General features: G+C 36.6%; 1 protein-coding gene across 3 annotated transcripts; it reads right to left on the reverse strand.

The window, feature by feature from the left end:
- Window positions 1-986: 986 nt before the first annotated feature.
- LOC116846039 lies at window positions 987-15,906 on the reverse strand. 3 transcript variants are annotated; one of them, XR_004378386.1, is made up of 7 exons: window positions 13,774-15,906; window positions 5,661-5,863; window positions 5,165-5,518; window positions 4,349-4,351; window positions 4,014-4,094; window positions 2,244-2,785; window positions 987-2,044 (listed from the first exon to the last, which is right to left on the reverse strand). XR_004378386.1 is itself a non-coding variant. In XM_032819373.1 (6 exons), exons 1-6 carry the CDS (start codon window positions 15,608-15,610, stop codon window positions 2,585-2,587), a joined length of 2,679 nt encoding a protein of 892 aa, XP_032675264.1. In that variant the 5' UTR covers window positions 15,611-15,906; the 3' UTR covers window positions 987-2,584. The 3 variants fall into 3 exon arrangements, 2 of the variants coding, with proteins under 2 accessions (XP_032675264.1, XP_032675265.1); XM_032819373.1 differs by having other exon boundaries at window positions 987-2,785; XM_032819374.1 differs by lacking the exon at window positions 4,349-4,351 and having other exon boundaries at window positions 988-2,785; window positions 13,774-15,902.
- Window positions 15,907-17,430: the final 1,524 nt, after the last annotated feature.

Below are 17,430 nucleotides of genomic sequence, written 5' to 3' on the forward strand. Positions count from 1 at the left end.
ATATATATATATATATATATATATATAATTTTATATATAGCTTATTAAATTATATACGTTAATTCTACATATACAAAACTCGCATAATTGCCACTTATATAGTTACCATCGTCTCTTTCTCTGAGTGTGATACATAAAAATCAACTCGGAGATGGCAAGATACTCGGATCTCAACACGTGTGTGGACCACAAAATATACAAAATACGCGTTCCCTTATGTATATTGTCAAAAGACACTAGACTACGAAAAATAAGTCGCGAGATGTATATCTGACCCGCGAGCATTTGGCAAGAGCGCGGCTGCGAAGTGACGATATTTTTCTTATCCGTTCGATGTACCATTCACAAAAATAGCGGACGAATCTCGACTCTTACATTACAGGGCGAAGAGTCTCGCATACATATTCATCGCTCGCAATTGTGACAGACGCAATTAGATACCCGGCATCGCGCGAGATCGCCATCGTCATTTCCACGCGCCTCGGAAATATATACATTTACTCAAAAGAACCGCGTGCGTTTAACGCGATTTTAACGATAGACGGATGTATAATTGTGCTTTAGAAGTTTCATCGCGCTGACGCCGCCGGTCCGGACTGTCTTCACTTCGAATGAGACGCCCGCGGAACCCGCATAGAATTTAGAAGTATCTGAATTAACGGCGGATTAAAAAAAATGAATAAATAAAAATCCACACGAGCACTGATTAGGGGAGACCGGAGCTATATTACCCCAGGGATATATTGCTCATCTACTTTTTTAGTATTTATCTTGGGAAGAATATGGAATACAAAATCGCGAAATGGTCCTTTTAGAACATAAATACATTCTCCTGAATTTCATTAAAATCAGAATAATATTACAGTTAAAAAATATAAAAAATTTATTTGATAATAGCCAAGTAAATTATAATATTCTCCATCGTGACTGAATAAAATTAAGCAACGTGTTACTATCCAGACAACATGCATGTCTAAAAGATGTCGAAAAGATATCTAAAAGATGTTTTATGCAACAAAATGTTGCATAAGATGTCTTTTTATATTTTTTCGACATCTTTTAGACATGCATGTTATCTAAGTAGCCACACTGGTGCATGATATACTATTTCTGGCAATAGATGCAATTTTCATTCGTAAAACGATTGAAATAAAGCATATAGGCGGACGAGATGAAGTTGGCCCATAATCAAAGGTTGGCAAGAAGACTACAGAGGCCTTTCGCGGGAACAGAATACATATTTTATACATGGCCTTCTTTACTCTGAGCTATTGAACATCTAAACCCGATACCAGAGCAAGATGGTTGTGTTACTGCATGTTCGTATTTTGGTTATTACAAAACAATACGATTAACAGGATTATAGTGGACATTTAATACATAAAAGAAGCCTCTTGTTGATACAGTCAGTCACAACAATTAGTTACCTGAGAAGTTGTAACTTCAAAATTCTAAAATATAGGACATCTAGCCCCGATTTCCCCGATACCAGCTGAAACAGCTAGTATAGATATGAGGGTTTCTGGTATTTAACCACACGTTAATAAAAGAGACTAATAAGAACCATCGCAGAATTTTAGGCGCAATAATAAAAAACATAGAAGAATAATATTATTTCATGTGTAAGTGTTCGGCGTCAAAATTTTCTTCTGGACTATTAAAACGTCATTTTCACCCGCCATGTGAAACCGATATTTTTTTTATTAATTACTAATAATTTATTTAATTAATTAATATTAATATTCTCCTCTCTTCTCCCCTTTAATATTAATTAGTGTCAAATATTAAAATTTGTCTCTTCTGATATATTAATCTCTCCCTTCACTTGTTATTACTTATTAGCAAAATTCAGTATCGTGAAAGACAAAACAAATGCATTATTTCATATTTTGTATGTTATTGGCCTTATCTCTTTCAATTAGGTTTTATTTTTAGACATATGTTTGGATATTATTCCGTATGTTTTATCGTGCCTAACATCTTGCGATGGTTATTATTAGCCTCTTCCGTTGAGGTGACACCATCGAAAGTAGAGTAAGCGAACCTATTTCGGAACAGCACCTATTTCGAAACACTTTAATTTTTTTCCTATATTAGCCGTCAAATTTTCATGTTAGTAACAAAGAACATGTACTAACATGAAACTTTGATATTATTTGACGGCTAATACAGGAAAAAAATTAAAGTGTTTCGAAACAGGTGCTGTTCCGAAATAGGTTCGCTTACTCTATGTTAATCGGAACTAATTATCCGGTTCGATCAAAACCCATTCACAAACACAACTCCACAAACGAACAGTCCAACAAATCCGCTGTCTTCGGCATGGGCCGCGTACGAATCGTGGGACTCTTGTCACGTAAAGACGACTCGACGGCGTATTTGTACCTTGAAGCTTAGATTGCGTGTGTGCTGCGGCAATTAGTGCGTCTCCGTGTTGCGTAAGCCAGCGGACGATTACTCTTAATGCCGAATAGTTCGCACGCGTTTCGCGAAACGAACTTAGCGAGAGAATGGGAGAGCGAACGAACGAGCGAGTGTATTGTCGGTCGCTCAATCGAATCGAAATTTTCTGGAAGAAATGCATCTACAAATCGACGTCCTCTTGCTTGGCTTTGGGCGCGATCTTCTCGCCGCTTTCGGACTCCTTCATGCTCACATGAACGTCTGCGACCTCGATAGGCGGCGGCGCCGCGGGTTTCACCGAGTTGTCGTCCTCAGCAACCTCGAAGCCGATCGTGGCTCCGATCTTCTGGCTCGCTTGCTTGAACGAGTCCGACAGCATCACCTGACGACGTGATTAGGGTTAATTTGATCGGATTAATAAACAGTATTTCTTTCTAGTGCGCAGTACCGGGCCTCCACGCCATCCTCGTGTCGTGAAACTGATATAGCAGACGTGAAGTAAATATAGCAGTTTCTGAACGATTAAGAACGGTATGGGCCGTATTAATAGTCGTGATTTGAAACTTACCTCAAGTGAGATACTCAGTTCTGAATTCAGAGTTAGATAAGAATTTAGAGTCAAATCATGATTGCAGATATAAATGTTGTATATATCATAATGTTGTATATTCAACTAAAAAACTTGGATCTAACTCTATATAAAAATCTGAGTATCTCACATGAGATTGTTTCAGATGACAACTATTAGAGAGAAATATATAAAATTATGAGAGAGTGCTATATAAAATTTAGTTATAAAGATAATTTTGTCACACAATTAACGTGTAAATTACAGATCAGACTATCTTTTAAGATAAAACATTAATTTAATATCAGTCTCCGCGATATAAATATTTAATAAGCGACATATTTTATAAAACAAATGCACATACTGATGCTTGGGCATTTTATTATATTTTATATAATAAAATTTTAAGAGTCTATTATGCTCTATTTAGAGCTATTTAGAGTTTATAAATTAAGCTTATACTTTATTTCAAAATTTAAAAAAATGGCCTCACTTATTTTTATAATTTAAAACGCTTTAATTAATCTTACAAATAATTATCTTTTATGATGAAATAATTATTTCTTATTGCCATCAACAAAATCAGTAAATTTGAAAACAAGTGTTTTGATATAGTAAGTAAAACTTTAAGAAACAAGAATTTTTTTCTGTAATAAAACGTAGAATAAGTTTGATTATTCTTATTTAAAAACTGACACACTAGCATCTACACGGAAAAAACAATTCTATTGGTGCAACCGAATTTTCGATTGCTCAGGGATCAGACGAAAACGGCTGTAGGAACAGAAAAATTCTATTATGAGGTTTCTGTATAGTCAATTGTTCTTAGTTGCCTCAACCGAGTTCTAATATCATTGAATGTTCAGACGAATATTTTCGGTTCCGACAACAGAAATATTAGTTTTCATAACAGAGATATCGCTTCTGATTACCTAATTTTCAGTTGGTTCCTATTTGGTTGCACCAATTGAAATTTTTTTTGCTAGGATCAAAGACATGTCCATGCATTAGTACTTTTACCAATATGAATTCTTCCACTCACCTGTACGACGTTGATGCACATAGACGTGAGCGCCAAGCCGAACACCAGGTATACTATCGAACACATCATGTATATGGGGTGCTAGATCAATCAATCAATGAATCCGTTAAATTCTGTTCTACGCGGCACGTGTGCGTTAGGATATGTACACTAACATAGCGAGGCGATTCGCGCGAAAGAAAATAAACAACGTGCGAGAGGAAAAGAAACAACGAATACATCACAGTTGTATACGGTTTCGTTTAGGAAATGTAATATATGCACATGTGTGTGCGTGCATGTGCGTGTATGTGTATGTGTGTATAAGTGTATGTGTGTCGCGTGAAGAAGCTTACCATCTGAACGCCACCGTGAAAGAGAGAAACACGAGAATGAGTTAATTGTTCGCTGTACAGGACACAAGCGAGATTCGATCAGAGGCTAATTGAAAAGAGCGCTAAGGGCAAATCAAACCTAATTCGCGAACTTATTGTCCCTATACGAAGCAAATGAGGGTAAATTACAACGTGAGACCAGTTCTCGCTAATTTCTACCGATTCTATCTCGACTTTGTGCGATTTACCTCTCGACTACACGATCAATCGCCACAAATCGGTGTCTATAATTCGATGGGCACTCAAAAAAATATAATTTTATTCTTAATGGATATTTCCTCTTATATATGGTCTCAAGAGGATTCCTCTAAAACCGAGAGGAAAATATTCTAAGATTTAAAAAGAGATCTTTAATTGCAAGGCGTTATTTCCTGTACATTATAAGCGAAAATTCTTACTAAAAGAGTACTTCTCTTCTATTGAAATGAAATACTATATATTATTCTGACTTTTCTTTCTTTTGAACTCTGTAGAGAAATATGTTCATTTCAAGGATGCCCTTTTATTAGAAAAGATTTCTATTAAAAATTGTACTGTAGATACGAGAGAGACGAAATCCCTCTAATTTCAAGAATATTTTATTTAAAATATTTTCCCGTTTGTGGTTTTAGAGAAATTCATTTGAAACTATATATATAAAAATATTCCCTCTAAGAATAAGATTATATTTGTTGGGTGAATGAATCTAGATACAAAGTATCGTCTACAAGTTCACGAAGTTGTATCTGTGCAAGACTATTACGGGAACTAACGAAAACTCCACCACGAGATAATCACCTTTGGCACGTAATCGCCGAAGCCGATGGTGCTCATGGAGATGAAGACGAAGTAGAAGCTCTCGAAGAAGCCCCAGTCCTCCCACATGTAGTATAAGGTCGCGCCTACGAATATGTAGCCCAGCAGGATGAATATCGCCACTGATATCGGCAAGTTAAACTCGTCGTCGACGGCGAACGCCGACAACGCGGGTGTTCCCGGCGAGTCCGGCGCGTTCGCGTCCAGATTCAGAACTGTCTGCGGCTGCTGCTGTGCCTGTTGCTTCTGCATCTCCTCGATCTCCTCCGGATTCATCTGCGAGGGCCTCCGGAACTTCGCGAGATCGTACACGAGCTGCACGCCTTTCATGACTTCCTGCAATTTCCATTCGGAACGATTTGAATGAATGAATCGAGCAAAAGATCCAAGAAAGAAAGAGAAGAGAGGGTAAAGGCGACAATAAAGTAAAAGTAGAGAATCGAGAAAATGCGGAGGTGAAAATGTGAACAAGTCTCACCTGAACGGGCACAGTGCCACGAACTTTACGGCAGCTGCCGGTGTAGTACAGCCTCCTCACGAACGCCCACAGGAACTTTATACCGCGCGTGAATAATTTACCAAAGTCGGCCAAGATGATGAGGAACATCGGGATACCGAAAATCGCATAAACGATCGTGATGGCTCTACCCGTGTTCGTGCTCGGTGAGATATGTCCGTATCCTGAAATCGGGAGTCTTCCAATTCAGTAGCTGCAGTGTGATACCGCAATAACAGCACGGTGACGTTATGCAGGGTTTGACTTACCCAAAAAATATATAATCTTATTCTTACAAGACATTATTTTATACATGGTCTCAAGAGGATTTAGTTTAGAGGAATCAAAGCTCCAATCAGCTTGACTTTAACATATATTGTCGAAGTCATTTTACTTAAATAATCTTCAAAAGGTTCCTCTAAAAGCGAAAGGAAGATATTCCAAGTACGATGTTCTTAAAGTTAGAGGAATTTCGTATTTTATCTACAGTACAAGTTCTTAATAAAAATTACTTCTAATAACAGAGTATTCTATTTCAAATAAAAATATTTGTTTGATTCAAGAAAAAAAACTCGAATAATATCTAGTAGATTTTCGATTAACAGAGTTTACTTCAATAGAAAAATAATATTCTTCTCTCGCCGGTAAGAATTTTACTTAGAAAATGAGATTACAGGAAATAGCATCTTTCATGTAAAATTCTTTTTTCGTGTTAGAATGTTTTCTTTTTGAATGAAAGGATTGAATGAAAAGAATCCTGTTGAAGCCATATATATAAAAGAAAATATCCACTAAGAATAAGATTGTCTTTTTATATAATCGTAACACAGAATAGTAAAAGAAAGCATTCTTTTCACGCAAAAATAAAACGAAAATATAGAGTAAATTTGGTTTCTTATGGAGCTCTGTTTTTGAGAAAATCGATAGAACCATTAATGTACGCTCAGAGAAGAAAACACGGTGATAACAGCTATATAGATGACAAATATGCGAGTTTTGTATGTAGATTAATGTATATAGTTTACTAAACTATATACATATATATTGCTATATATATTGCAAGTCTACATATAAAACTCGCGTATTATACATTGAGAGAAAAAATATCTAAAAAATAAATATTTACTCGCAGTAGAGATACTAATATTAGGTGTACAACTTTGCTTCCGCCGTTTTCTTATAGATGGCTTTAGCAGTAAGTGATGGTCGAAATAAATAGATCATAGACGTCATACAATAAACTTGGGCATCTGTCAACATAACCCCATAGAAACATTAGTCGATTTGTGTCTGCATCTTAAAGTTATTCTCGATTGAAAATGTCAGTTTACGGGTCAAATTCTCGTCATTTGCGGGAGGTTTTAATTTTCTGCTTCAATATGAAGAAATCTGCGGCTGAGACTCATCGAATGCTCTCAAATACTTATGGTGAGGCCGCTATTAGTGAAAGAACGTGTCGTGAGTGGTTTCAACGCTTCAAGAACGGTGATTTTGACGTCAAAGACCGGCATAGCGGTGGAAGAGAGAAGGTTTTCGAAGATGCAGAATTGGAGGCATTACTTGATCAAGACTCGTGTCAAAATCAAGAAGAATTGGCACGATCATTGGGAGTGACTCAACAAGCCATTTCAAAACGCCTCAAAGCCATGGGAATGATTCAGAAGCAAGGAAATTGGGTGCCGTACGAATTGAAGCCGAGAGATGTTGAACGGCGTTTGTTTGCTTGTAAACAGTTGCTTGAAAGGCAAAGACAGAAGGGATTTCTGCATCGCATTGTGACTGGGGACGAAAAATGGGTTCATTACGATAACCCCAAGCGCAGAAAATCATGGGGAGTTCCCGGCCATGCTTCCACGTCGACGGCCAAACCGAATATTCACGGCTCCAAGGTCATGCTCTGTATTTGGTGGAACCAGCTCGGCGGAGTGTATTATGAGCTGTTAAAACCGACTGAAACAATCACAGGCGATCGGTATCGAACGCAATTGATGCGTTTGAGCCGAGCATTGAAAGACAAACGGCCGCAATACAACGAGAGACACGATAAAGTGATTTTGCAGCATGACAATGCTCGACCCCATGTTGCGAAAGTGGTCAAGACATACTTGGAAACGTTGAAATGGGAAGTCCTACCCCACCCGCCGTATTCTCCAAACGTTGCTCCCTCTGACTATCACTTGTTTTGATTAATGGCACACGGCCTGGCTGGTCAGCACTTCCGGTCTTATGAAGAAGTAAAAAATTGGATCGATTCATGAATCGCCTCAAAAGATGACCAGTTTTTTCGACGCGGGATTCGTACGCTGCCCGAAAGATGGGAGAAAGTAGTGGCCAGCGATGGACAATACTTTGAATCATAAATGTATAACCAGTTTTTTACAATAAAGCCTCGAATTTCGGAAAAAAAACGGCGGAAGCAAAGTTGTACACCTAATAACATATTTACTTATATTAATATATAAAATATTTTTTAAATAAGAAAATATACATTTTTTTAAACCTTCATTTTTTATTCCATTGTTCATTATCAATTGCACACCCTAATTCTCGAAAATATGTTACGTTATGTGTAGTTCGCCTCGAAACTCGCAAACAAAAGAGAAGTATTGATGAACGTGAATAAAGTATGTTTTACGCTTGACGTTTAAAAAAAACCTATGCAATTGACCACAGCTTTCATATATACGCACAGTATTGTTCGAATTATCACTTCATATGCTTTTATGATAAATATTCTGCAATTTGTACTGTACCATGTTTCCAGCAATTAGAAAATAATGTTTTTTTTATGTATTAATGAACTATATTTTTTTCTTGTAGTTTCATTACTTATCTCAATCTGCTATCCGCATTTATTGTTTAGTAACACAATACGTAATTACATTTATTTATAATAATACACAGCTATTTCAAAATAATTTCCAGGTAAAGAATTAAAAGAAAAAAACCTCTTTTTTAAAAATATATAGATAAAACATTAATCTATATAAATATATATAAATCTATATAAATATATTAATCTATATAAATTTTATTTATTTATTGTTATATTTGCATTGTGATGAAAAAACAATTGTGGAATAAAGAGAAAAGTGCTCATCGAGACTCGAACCAGCAACGTCAATGTTACCAAGTCTGCTGCGATCTTTGGAATAATGTTATATTCAAACTACTCGAAATGTTTACCATCAATTTTCTCGCGAACGTTTGATTAGTGAGTATCTTATCCTTTTATTCAATAATACTCTACATGAACACCCATCGTGATAACAAGTTTCATTCGAATCAATTATTATTACGTTTCGATGTCTCTTTGTTAGACATTTCTCTCTCAGTGTAGTTCTCTTAGTATAGTTGTCACCTATATAGACGTTATTACCATGCCTTTTGATTCATTCAAATAATACATAAATGTTGAGCGAAAAATGTTATCAAAACATGCAACAAAATTTTTAATCTTTTAAAAAAGTTGCAAAAATGTTTGAGTTTCGTAAAACAATGTTCATTATATTTCTTATCTATTTTTGCACGAGGAATCATACATTTTACAGTTCTATCACCATTACGAAAGCGACGACTGTGTATAATATTTATATCGTATTGATTTACACACCATATATATTGATAATATATCGTATTTACTTAACATCGTAAAATTCTATAGTCACATCGTCCAATTGAATTGGAGGGCGCGTATTCGGAATGAACTCCTAATGATCGTGTCATATTTTGTTTACGTCGACCTAAATTAACGTTGCGAGTGCGGCGCGTTTATGTCGCGAGTAAATCTAAATTTAGATTAGCTAACGACTGTGCTCGCGATGGTTGTTGTTTTCTCATAAATCGTATGTACCTTGGATCGCATGATCAAAGAAACAATCAGCGCGACTGACTCAGCGAATAATATGAACGATCCCACCTGTACATAATCGCGTACAGTCGATGTATACGCTTCCCCTTGCAGGTTTATTACACTAACCTTAGGAACCGCGAATAATATCGTTGCGTAACACGAGTCAACGATATCGCCGAGCTTTATGAGTCTTTCCGTTTACGATCCAAATTTATCGCCTCGCGATTTCAACCACATCAGTATCCGCTTATCAATTCAACATATAAATTTTTCAAATTAATAAAAAAAATGGCTGTGATTAATTGTAATTAATTGCGGTAAAGTTTTTATTTTATCGTTATAATATTATAATTATAATTTTATTTTTATTTTAATTTAATAATGATAACTTATTTAATTTAATAATTTATTAATTAGCATAAACAAAATTAATTTTATATGTAATAATAAATATAATAAATAAGTAAAAATAAATATTTTATAATAATAAATATAGTAGAGAACAATAAGAATAAACTAAAACCCGTAAAAAGCATACATTAAAAGCAGGAATTAATATTTATTATTTTCTTCTATATATTATCTAACATGTGTGATATGATAATTTTTATTAATTTAATAATAGTTTATTTAATTTAATAATTTATTAATCAGTAGTAAAAGTATTGATTTGTTAGTAATACATATAATATAATAAATAATTTAATAGAAATAAATATTTAATGATATATAATAAATATAATAAAAAGTGTAATATTGAGCGAACTAAACTCATAAAAAGCATAAAATAAGAATTGAAATTAATATTTTTTATTTTATTTTTTATTAATCTTTATATATATATATATTTTTTTTTTATTATATATATATATTTAATTATATTAAATTATTTAATAATATAATTATATTATTTAATTATATCTCATACACAAAATATGCATATGTATAAGAGATATATTTGAGGCAGTAAAACACGTTTCTAAAACGTCTTTTATACAGAAAAAATGATTTGGTTGAATCAAATAAACACTTTTTTGGAATGGTTCAAACAAATTATTTGATTGATCAAACAAAATTTTGTTTGATCAAATTTTGTTTGAGCAACAAAACTATTTATTTGCGGCTTAGTTCCAAAGAAATATTTTTGTTGTGTCAACCAAAAAATTCGTTTGGACTATATTCCAAAGAAAGGTTTATTTGATTCGACAAATCGTTCTCTCTATATAGACATGAGTGTTACGTGAGGCATAAAATTCCATTATACAGGGTGTCCCGCGTAAGACGGATCAAAAGAAAAATATAAGTAGAACACATTAAAGTGAACAAAAATTATAAGAGCGCACACGTACACGGACACACACACGGAGCTACTCATTTCAGTATGCCAAACGGCCCACCTCTCTGGCCTATAAGATAGATCATCCATTTTCTTCGCCGGCCGCGGTGAGCCGTATGTCCTGCCTGCCGTGTCGCCGCGCTTTGATATGTTTAACTATTTTAATTAATATCTCGAAATTTTACGTGGTTGTTTAAAAAATGGCCTATATAATATTTGTTCACTTTAATATGTTCTACTTATATTTTCCTTTTGGTCCGTCTTACGCGGGACACCCTATATATATATATATATATATATATATATATATTTATTTATTTATTTATTTATTTATTTATTTAATTTAACTTAATTTAATGATATATAAAATAATAAATTTTTATTCTCCAATTTTTATTTTTACTCTTTACAAACTTTCGAAAAAGTTCGAAATAGATGTGCTCCCGATTCAGGCCATTTTGCTTTAATGCTTAATAAACCCTGGTAGAAATTTCACGCAGTTTGTAAGCAGTTACTGAACAGTTATATTAACATTTGCCCAGTAACTGACAAATAAAACTGTTAGGATCCCAATCAACGCTTTGTCTGCAGTTACTGTGCACAAAAAATGTGCAATATCTGAACTCATTTATTGACCGAGAACTGAGCAATAATTGGATAAAGAAACTATTCAGTCGATTAATAAGCAAGTTTATTGCTCATAAAATGGAGTTTTGTGCTAGTAATAATGGATATTGTGTGCATGCTTGCTTATTGTAATTTTAATTTTTAATAAAAGTCAGTACAGTCGTAGACATAAAGAATGTCTGATTTTTTGTAATAGTTTCAGAATATAACCGAATAGTCCAATATAAGAAACATATTTCTTAGATACTATTCTCTCATTGGATAATTTTTAGGTTACGTTGCCAATAAAAAGTCGGACAACCTTTATCCACAATAGTACAGGAAATCTAAGGTGCGTTTCTAAGATAGTCTAATGTGTTTTTGTCGCAATACAATTCTATATCATTAATATACAGCCCATTTGTCATTTGCCATTTGTCATTTGACATTCAACTCTAACTTTACTTGTCACTTTTGCCATAACGTGTTGTTTTGTTAAATTCCAGATTTCCTCCAACTTCTTCCTTGCTTTATATTTTGCTACGCGTTCACTTATTCTTTACATAGTTTTAAGATTGTCTCTATACAATATAATTTTTATCATGCACATGTGTATGCGATATAAAACTTAATAAAACTATGTTCAGTTCCTTTCCAGTTTTTGCGCAGTTTCGATACAACTATGAAATACAGTAATACTAGACAGTAACTGATTAGGTGTCTAGTAAAACTGCATAGATTTCTACTGGGGAAACGCTTTCGCTGTTTTGGATCAACTTTCGTCCATAACAACTGCGCATTTCTTTTGACACACTGTGAACGCGACACATCAGAATTCCGCTGCATTCGCGTGTGAGAAAATCAATACGGAACCCATAAAACCTTATACGTCAAGCGGACCACGGAATTTGTTCGCGCTTTCAGTTCTGAATATATGTATCTATATTTCGCGTGCGCTCATGTCGCAATGGATAAAGTGCAGTGTTGATATAACGCCAATTCACCCTTTCAAGCTGATCTGTATACTGCGCTATTAAACTGTCGATACTTTCAATATGATTGATATCGCGAATAGAAGATATAGACAGAGATAAAGTACAACTCAATAAAAATTCTTTCAGCTTGAAAGGAGTTACGATTTCGAGAAAACCCACGAAAATATATATTCCTCTGCATTTTGCGCTATTTTGTTCGATATCTCCAGTTTCTACTGACTAAATGTCAAGAAAGGACGCAAGATAGTATTCATAGTCCAATTTCGACTAATAAATATCAACTAGGAGTAACATTGCATCAATATTATAATTTATTATAACATTAATGTAATGTTACTTTAGAATATTATAATATTCTTTTCATATAAATTCTTTTTGATTTTACTTTGTTTCAGTAGCGCAGGAATAGACTGTCAGTGAAGTCTATCTTGTTAAGGAATGCAGCAAATTTTGCTAGAAGCAGCACTTTTGTTAATAACGCATTTCAGTTCTCTTAAAATATAAGTAGCACACACTCAGAAAAAACATGGTAATGACAACTGTATCAATGAGAACGAGTTTTGTATGTAGAGTTCTAATATATATATAGTTAAATAAATTATTTTATAGTTGTTGCAACTAAAACTTTTGTTTAACTATAGTTTGTTAAACTATACAAGTTAATTCTATATACGGAACTCGTGCAATTGTCGCCTATACAACTGACACTACCATCATTTTCTCTGATTGTATACGAAATGCAAGGATAGTTAATTGCTGTATAATGTTGATCTATTCATCAGTTACCAAATTCTGTAGAAATTCTTACTAAAATATTTATTAAAATTCTCTCTATGTGTCAGTTGGTATTTACTAGGTTATATTCAAGATAGCCTTATTCATTAAGAAGAGTTCATTTTAAGATGCTTTTTAATTGAATACAATATCTTAAAACAAACTTAAGCATGAAACTATCTTGAATATAAGATTTAAGCACATGCAGAGAAAAGCATGACAACTATGCGAGTTTAACGTGTAGAATTATGATACATATTTTAAGAAATTATTTTATAGTTTTATATTATTGCAACTATAAATCTTTAATTGTAATAACACTATAAAATAGTTTATTAAACTATATACATTAATTCTACGTATAAAACTCGTATAGTTGTCACCTATATAGTTGCCATCACCATGTCTTTTTCTTTGAGCATATGAATACCGTCCGAAGAGTGAAGACAATTCTTGCAGTCAATCGGCTTAGAGAGAATCAGAGAGGGAAAAATTAGTCCTGGTCTAACGCGCCTCGGGACGTATCCTCACCGATGGTGGTGATGACAGAAAGACAATACCCGACCGCGTTCAAGAAGCTCCAGTTCTTCTGACCGCTGTAGCTGTGCACGCCGGCTTCGTGCGCGGTGTGCAGCTGCTCCTCGAACTCCATCAGCTTCTTGCGCGCCATACTCTTCCAGTCGTCCTCCCGCAAATTATGACTATAGTTCCACAGGCTGTCCAAGAAATCCCTCTTCACACGTTTCACGCCGCACTTGTAGAAGGTCTCGAAGGCGCCTTCGACGAACCGGAAGACGAAAGCACCGAGGCCGCAGTAAATGATCACGAGAATCAACCCGGCGATGCAGCGATTGCGCATCCTTCTGATGATCATCGTCTCCCGTGAGTTTTGCGCCACGAAGGCCTGGAACTCGCTGACGACGTCTTTCAGAGCCCTGAGGAAGTCCAGCAACGTGATCTTCTCCGGGACTTCTTGCTTCGTCACTTTTTTCACCTCTTCAACCGGCTTCACGGCTGGCTTCAGTTCATCCTCTACCTCATCCTCTACCTCATCCTCTATTGCAACATCCTTATCCTGCCTGTCCTCTTTATCCTCTTTCTTCCTGCGCCAAAAGGTCAGCCAAGAAAACCACGAACTCTTCTGCTTTTTGGTGGACTGCGCTACCTCTTCGACGATCTTCTCTTGTTCGCTCTCCGTGGGCGTCGAACTGAACTTCCGCTTCCTCAGAAGGCTCACTTCGGCTGCGTCTTGGAACTCGTCCGCGGGTTCCGGATCCAAAATGCTGCGCTCCCTTAACAGGTACTCCCTCTGCGCCCTCGCGAAGTCCTCGATCAGACTATCATTGCTCAACGGGATGATCTGTTTCTTCAAATCGCTCGAGGACCTCTTGACGACGCGCTCTTCAACGGTCTTCTGCGGAAAGCTCTCGCTCTTCTTCATGCTTCTCGATTCCTCAGGTTCCGTGTCCTCAGTCTGGCTGTAGGGTCTCGAATGCGACTTCTCGGAGTTCTCTTTCACTCGAGGTTCGGCGTCCTCCAGCTTCTCCGGCCTGCTGGATGACCTCTTCTCGCGATTCAGTCTCTCGGCATCCCTCTTCTGTGCTTCTGACTCGCTACCACCTCGACTCTTGCCACTCGTCTTCTTCAGCCGGGCTCTCGCTACCTCGGGCGACTTCGTTCTTCTTCGACTGGGTTCGTTCTTCTCATCCACATCGCTGGAGTCCGTTGATCGACTGTATCTCTCTACGCGCTCTTTCGACCTTCTCTTCAAGCGTCTCTCCACTTTGCGGACTTCGCCAGATTTCGCGGTCTCGCCGACGCTGACTGTCTCCTTCGGCGTCTCTGGCGTGTCCTGGACGACCTTTTCCTGAACGACCTTGATTGCTTCAGGCTTGAGCGTTTCTTTCTTCGTGGTACCGTCTTCAGACTTGTTCGCCGCTTCCACCGTCTGCTTTACCGGCCGCGTGTCATCGCTAGTCGCCGTTGCGGCGGCGGTGGCAGCGTCAGTCTCACGTGTCTTCGGACTATTCCCAGCTGACTTGGCGGCCACTTCGGCGCGTATAGCGACCATGTCATCTACATTCGCGAAATTCCTCGCATCTTGCTTCTCTTTCCTTCTCACGGCAGGCTGTTGCTCCTGCTGGTTTTTCTTCTTATCCTTTTTATCTTCCGGTTCCTTCGGCGTGTCCTGCTGCCGCTCCATTTTTTCCGCTTCCTCAGCCATCCTCTCCATCCGGGCGCGCCTCTCTTCGTCCTCGTCGTCCGTGGTGTCTATGCGCGACGCGCCCCTCGACGACGGGTCGGGTGTCTTCTCGCGCTTCCTGGCGGCCGCCTTGCGACGCCTGTGCACCGTGTAGCTCTCCTCCATGTCGCGACTATGGCCCCCCGGACACTTCTCGTTCTCGTGTTCGGCGAGTCCGTTCCTCGCGTACGCGCGAGAGGTATACTCACGCCGCACTCGCGAGGCCGGTCCCGACGAGGCCGGGACAGAAATAAAACGGAGGCTGCTCCCACTACCTTGTCGACGCCGCCACCGCCACCGCTGCCGCCGTCGTCACCTCCGATGCCGGCGACATTTGCCCGCTACCAGACGACGGCGGAACCGGATAACCGGCTTTTGCCGCAGCGGGTATCGAGCGGGAAGCCGCGCGCAACCGAAAGCTCGCTCGCCGCTTTGGCGTCGCGACGCCGCGCCTGCATCTATCGCAAACCACCCTACACCATGCCGCACCGGTGAGGGTGAGACCGCGTGACCGTTTGACCTCATAACTTTGTCAGGATCAAGGGTATCGTCTTGGAATTGTCCAAAAACACGTGTGCATACAACGTTGCATTGAGTTCTTTGCAATTTAATATTAGGGAAAAATTAAACGATTATCATTGCGATGTCAAGGATCAGTCTACTTTGTAGAAAAAAAATTTTTTGTATGTGTGAGAAAGAGAGAGAAATTATAATTATGAGATACAAAATTATGAGATACTATAAGATTTGCATTGACAGTTGACAAATAGTTACACGATATTGCTACTTTACAGGTGAATTTAACCCTCCAATAGGCGCGTCAAAATTTGAAATTCCAATAGGCGCGCGGAATGTAAATTACACCCCACATTATTTATAAATATTAAACCAATAAATATATTTAATTTTCTATATAAATTTCCTATATCCATCGTTGTACGTTTCTTAAGCTATATTAATAGGTTGAAACTTTAATTTTAATGTTTTTTTAATAATAACTAGTTTTATATTGAAATGAGTCCAGAACACTCAATTTTTACAAACTGTTCAATAACTTGAAATATCTTATAGTTTATTATAAAAAATTTAACGATGCATAGTGTAGTTTGTAAGAGAAATTGTATAAAACATCGAGATTTTGCAAAACAAATGATGGCAATCGATTCTACTAAAAAAAATAATAAACTTTTGTTCTTGTACATTTTTTTATCTAAACCTTATTTTCACTACAAAATGGCTACAAACCAGAGTTACAAAAGAGGTTCCAGACCGGAAGCCATTTTGTAATGAAAATAAAGCTCGGATAAAAAAAATGTACAAGAATAAAAGTTTGTTATTTTTTTTAGTAGAATCAACTGCCGTCATTTGTTTTGCAAAATCTCGATGTTTTATACAATTTGTTTATAAAACATTGTTTCCATTATTGTAAATTAAAAAAGAATAAATACTTTTATTCTTGTATTTTTGTTTTTGATTGCGGCACTTTTCTGATATCAAATTATCGTTATTCACGGAGGCATGGTCTGAAGCCGCCTTAGCAACTCTAATTCGTTTATAACTTTGACTATATAAGTATAGACTGCTTATCCCCACTTTTCCTATTCTCACAATGCTTCGCTATGTAATCAACATCATGCGTGGCCCCGAGGGATAAATGAAACATCAAAAAATCGAAACATGAAGTTAGATTTCGATAATAAAACAGGAAGGAAGAGAGAGATGGAATATGACATACGCCGCGCTGTTTTATCACGTTTGATAAAGTGCAGAACCACTTGCAGTATAAATAAAATATATGTATGTATAAACTTAACACACATAGTGAAATAAAGACAATAATAAATGTATATATATATTGCGTATACATAGCATATAAAATGTATTATTAAATATATATAAATATTGTATAATTAATAGATTCAATAATACATATATATGTATTATTG

Source organism: Odontomachus brunneus, unplaced genomic scaffold, assembly GCF_010583005.1.
Source record: "Odontomachus brunneus isolate Ranch 3 - 2012 unplaced genomic scaffold, Obru_v1 Obru_scaffold_060, whole genome shotgun sequence".
NCBI lineage: Eukaryota > Metazoa > Arthropoda > Insecta > Hymenoptera > Formicidae > Odontomachus > Odontomachus brunneus.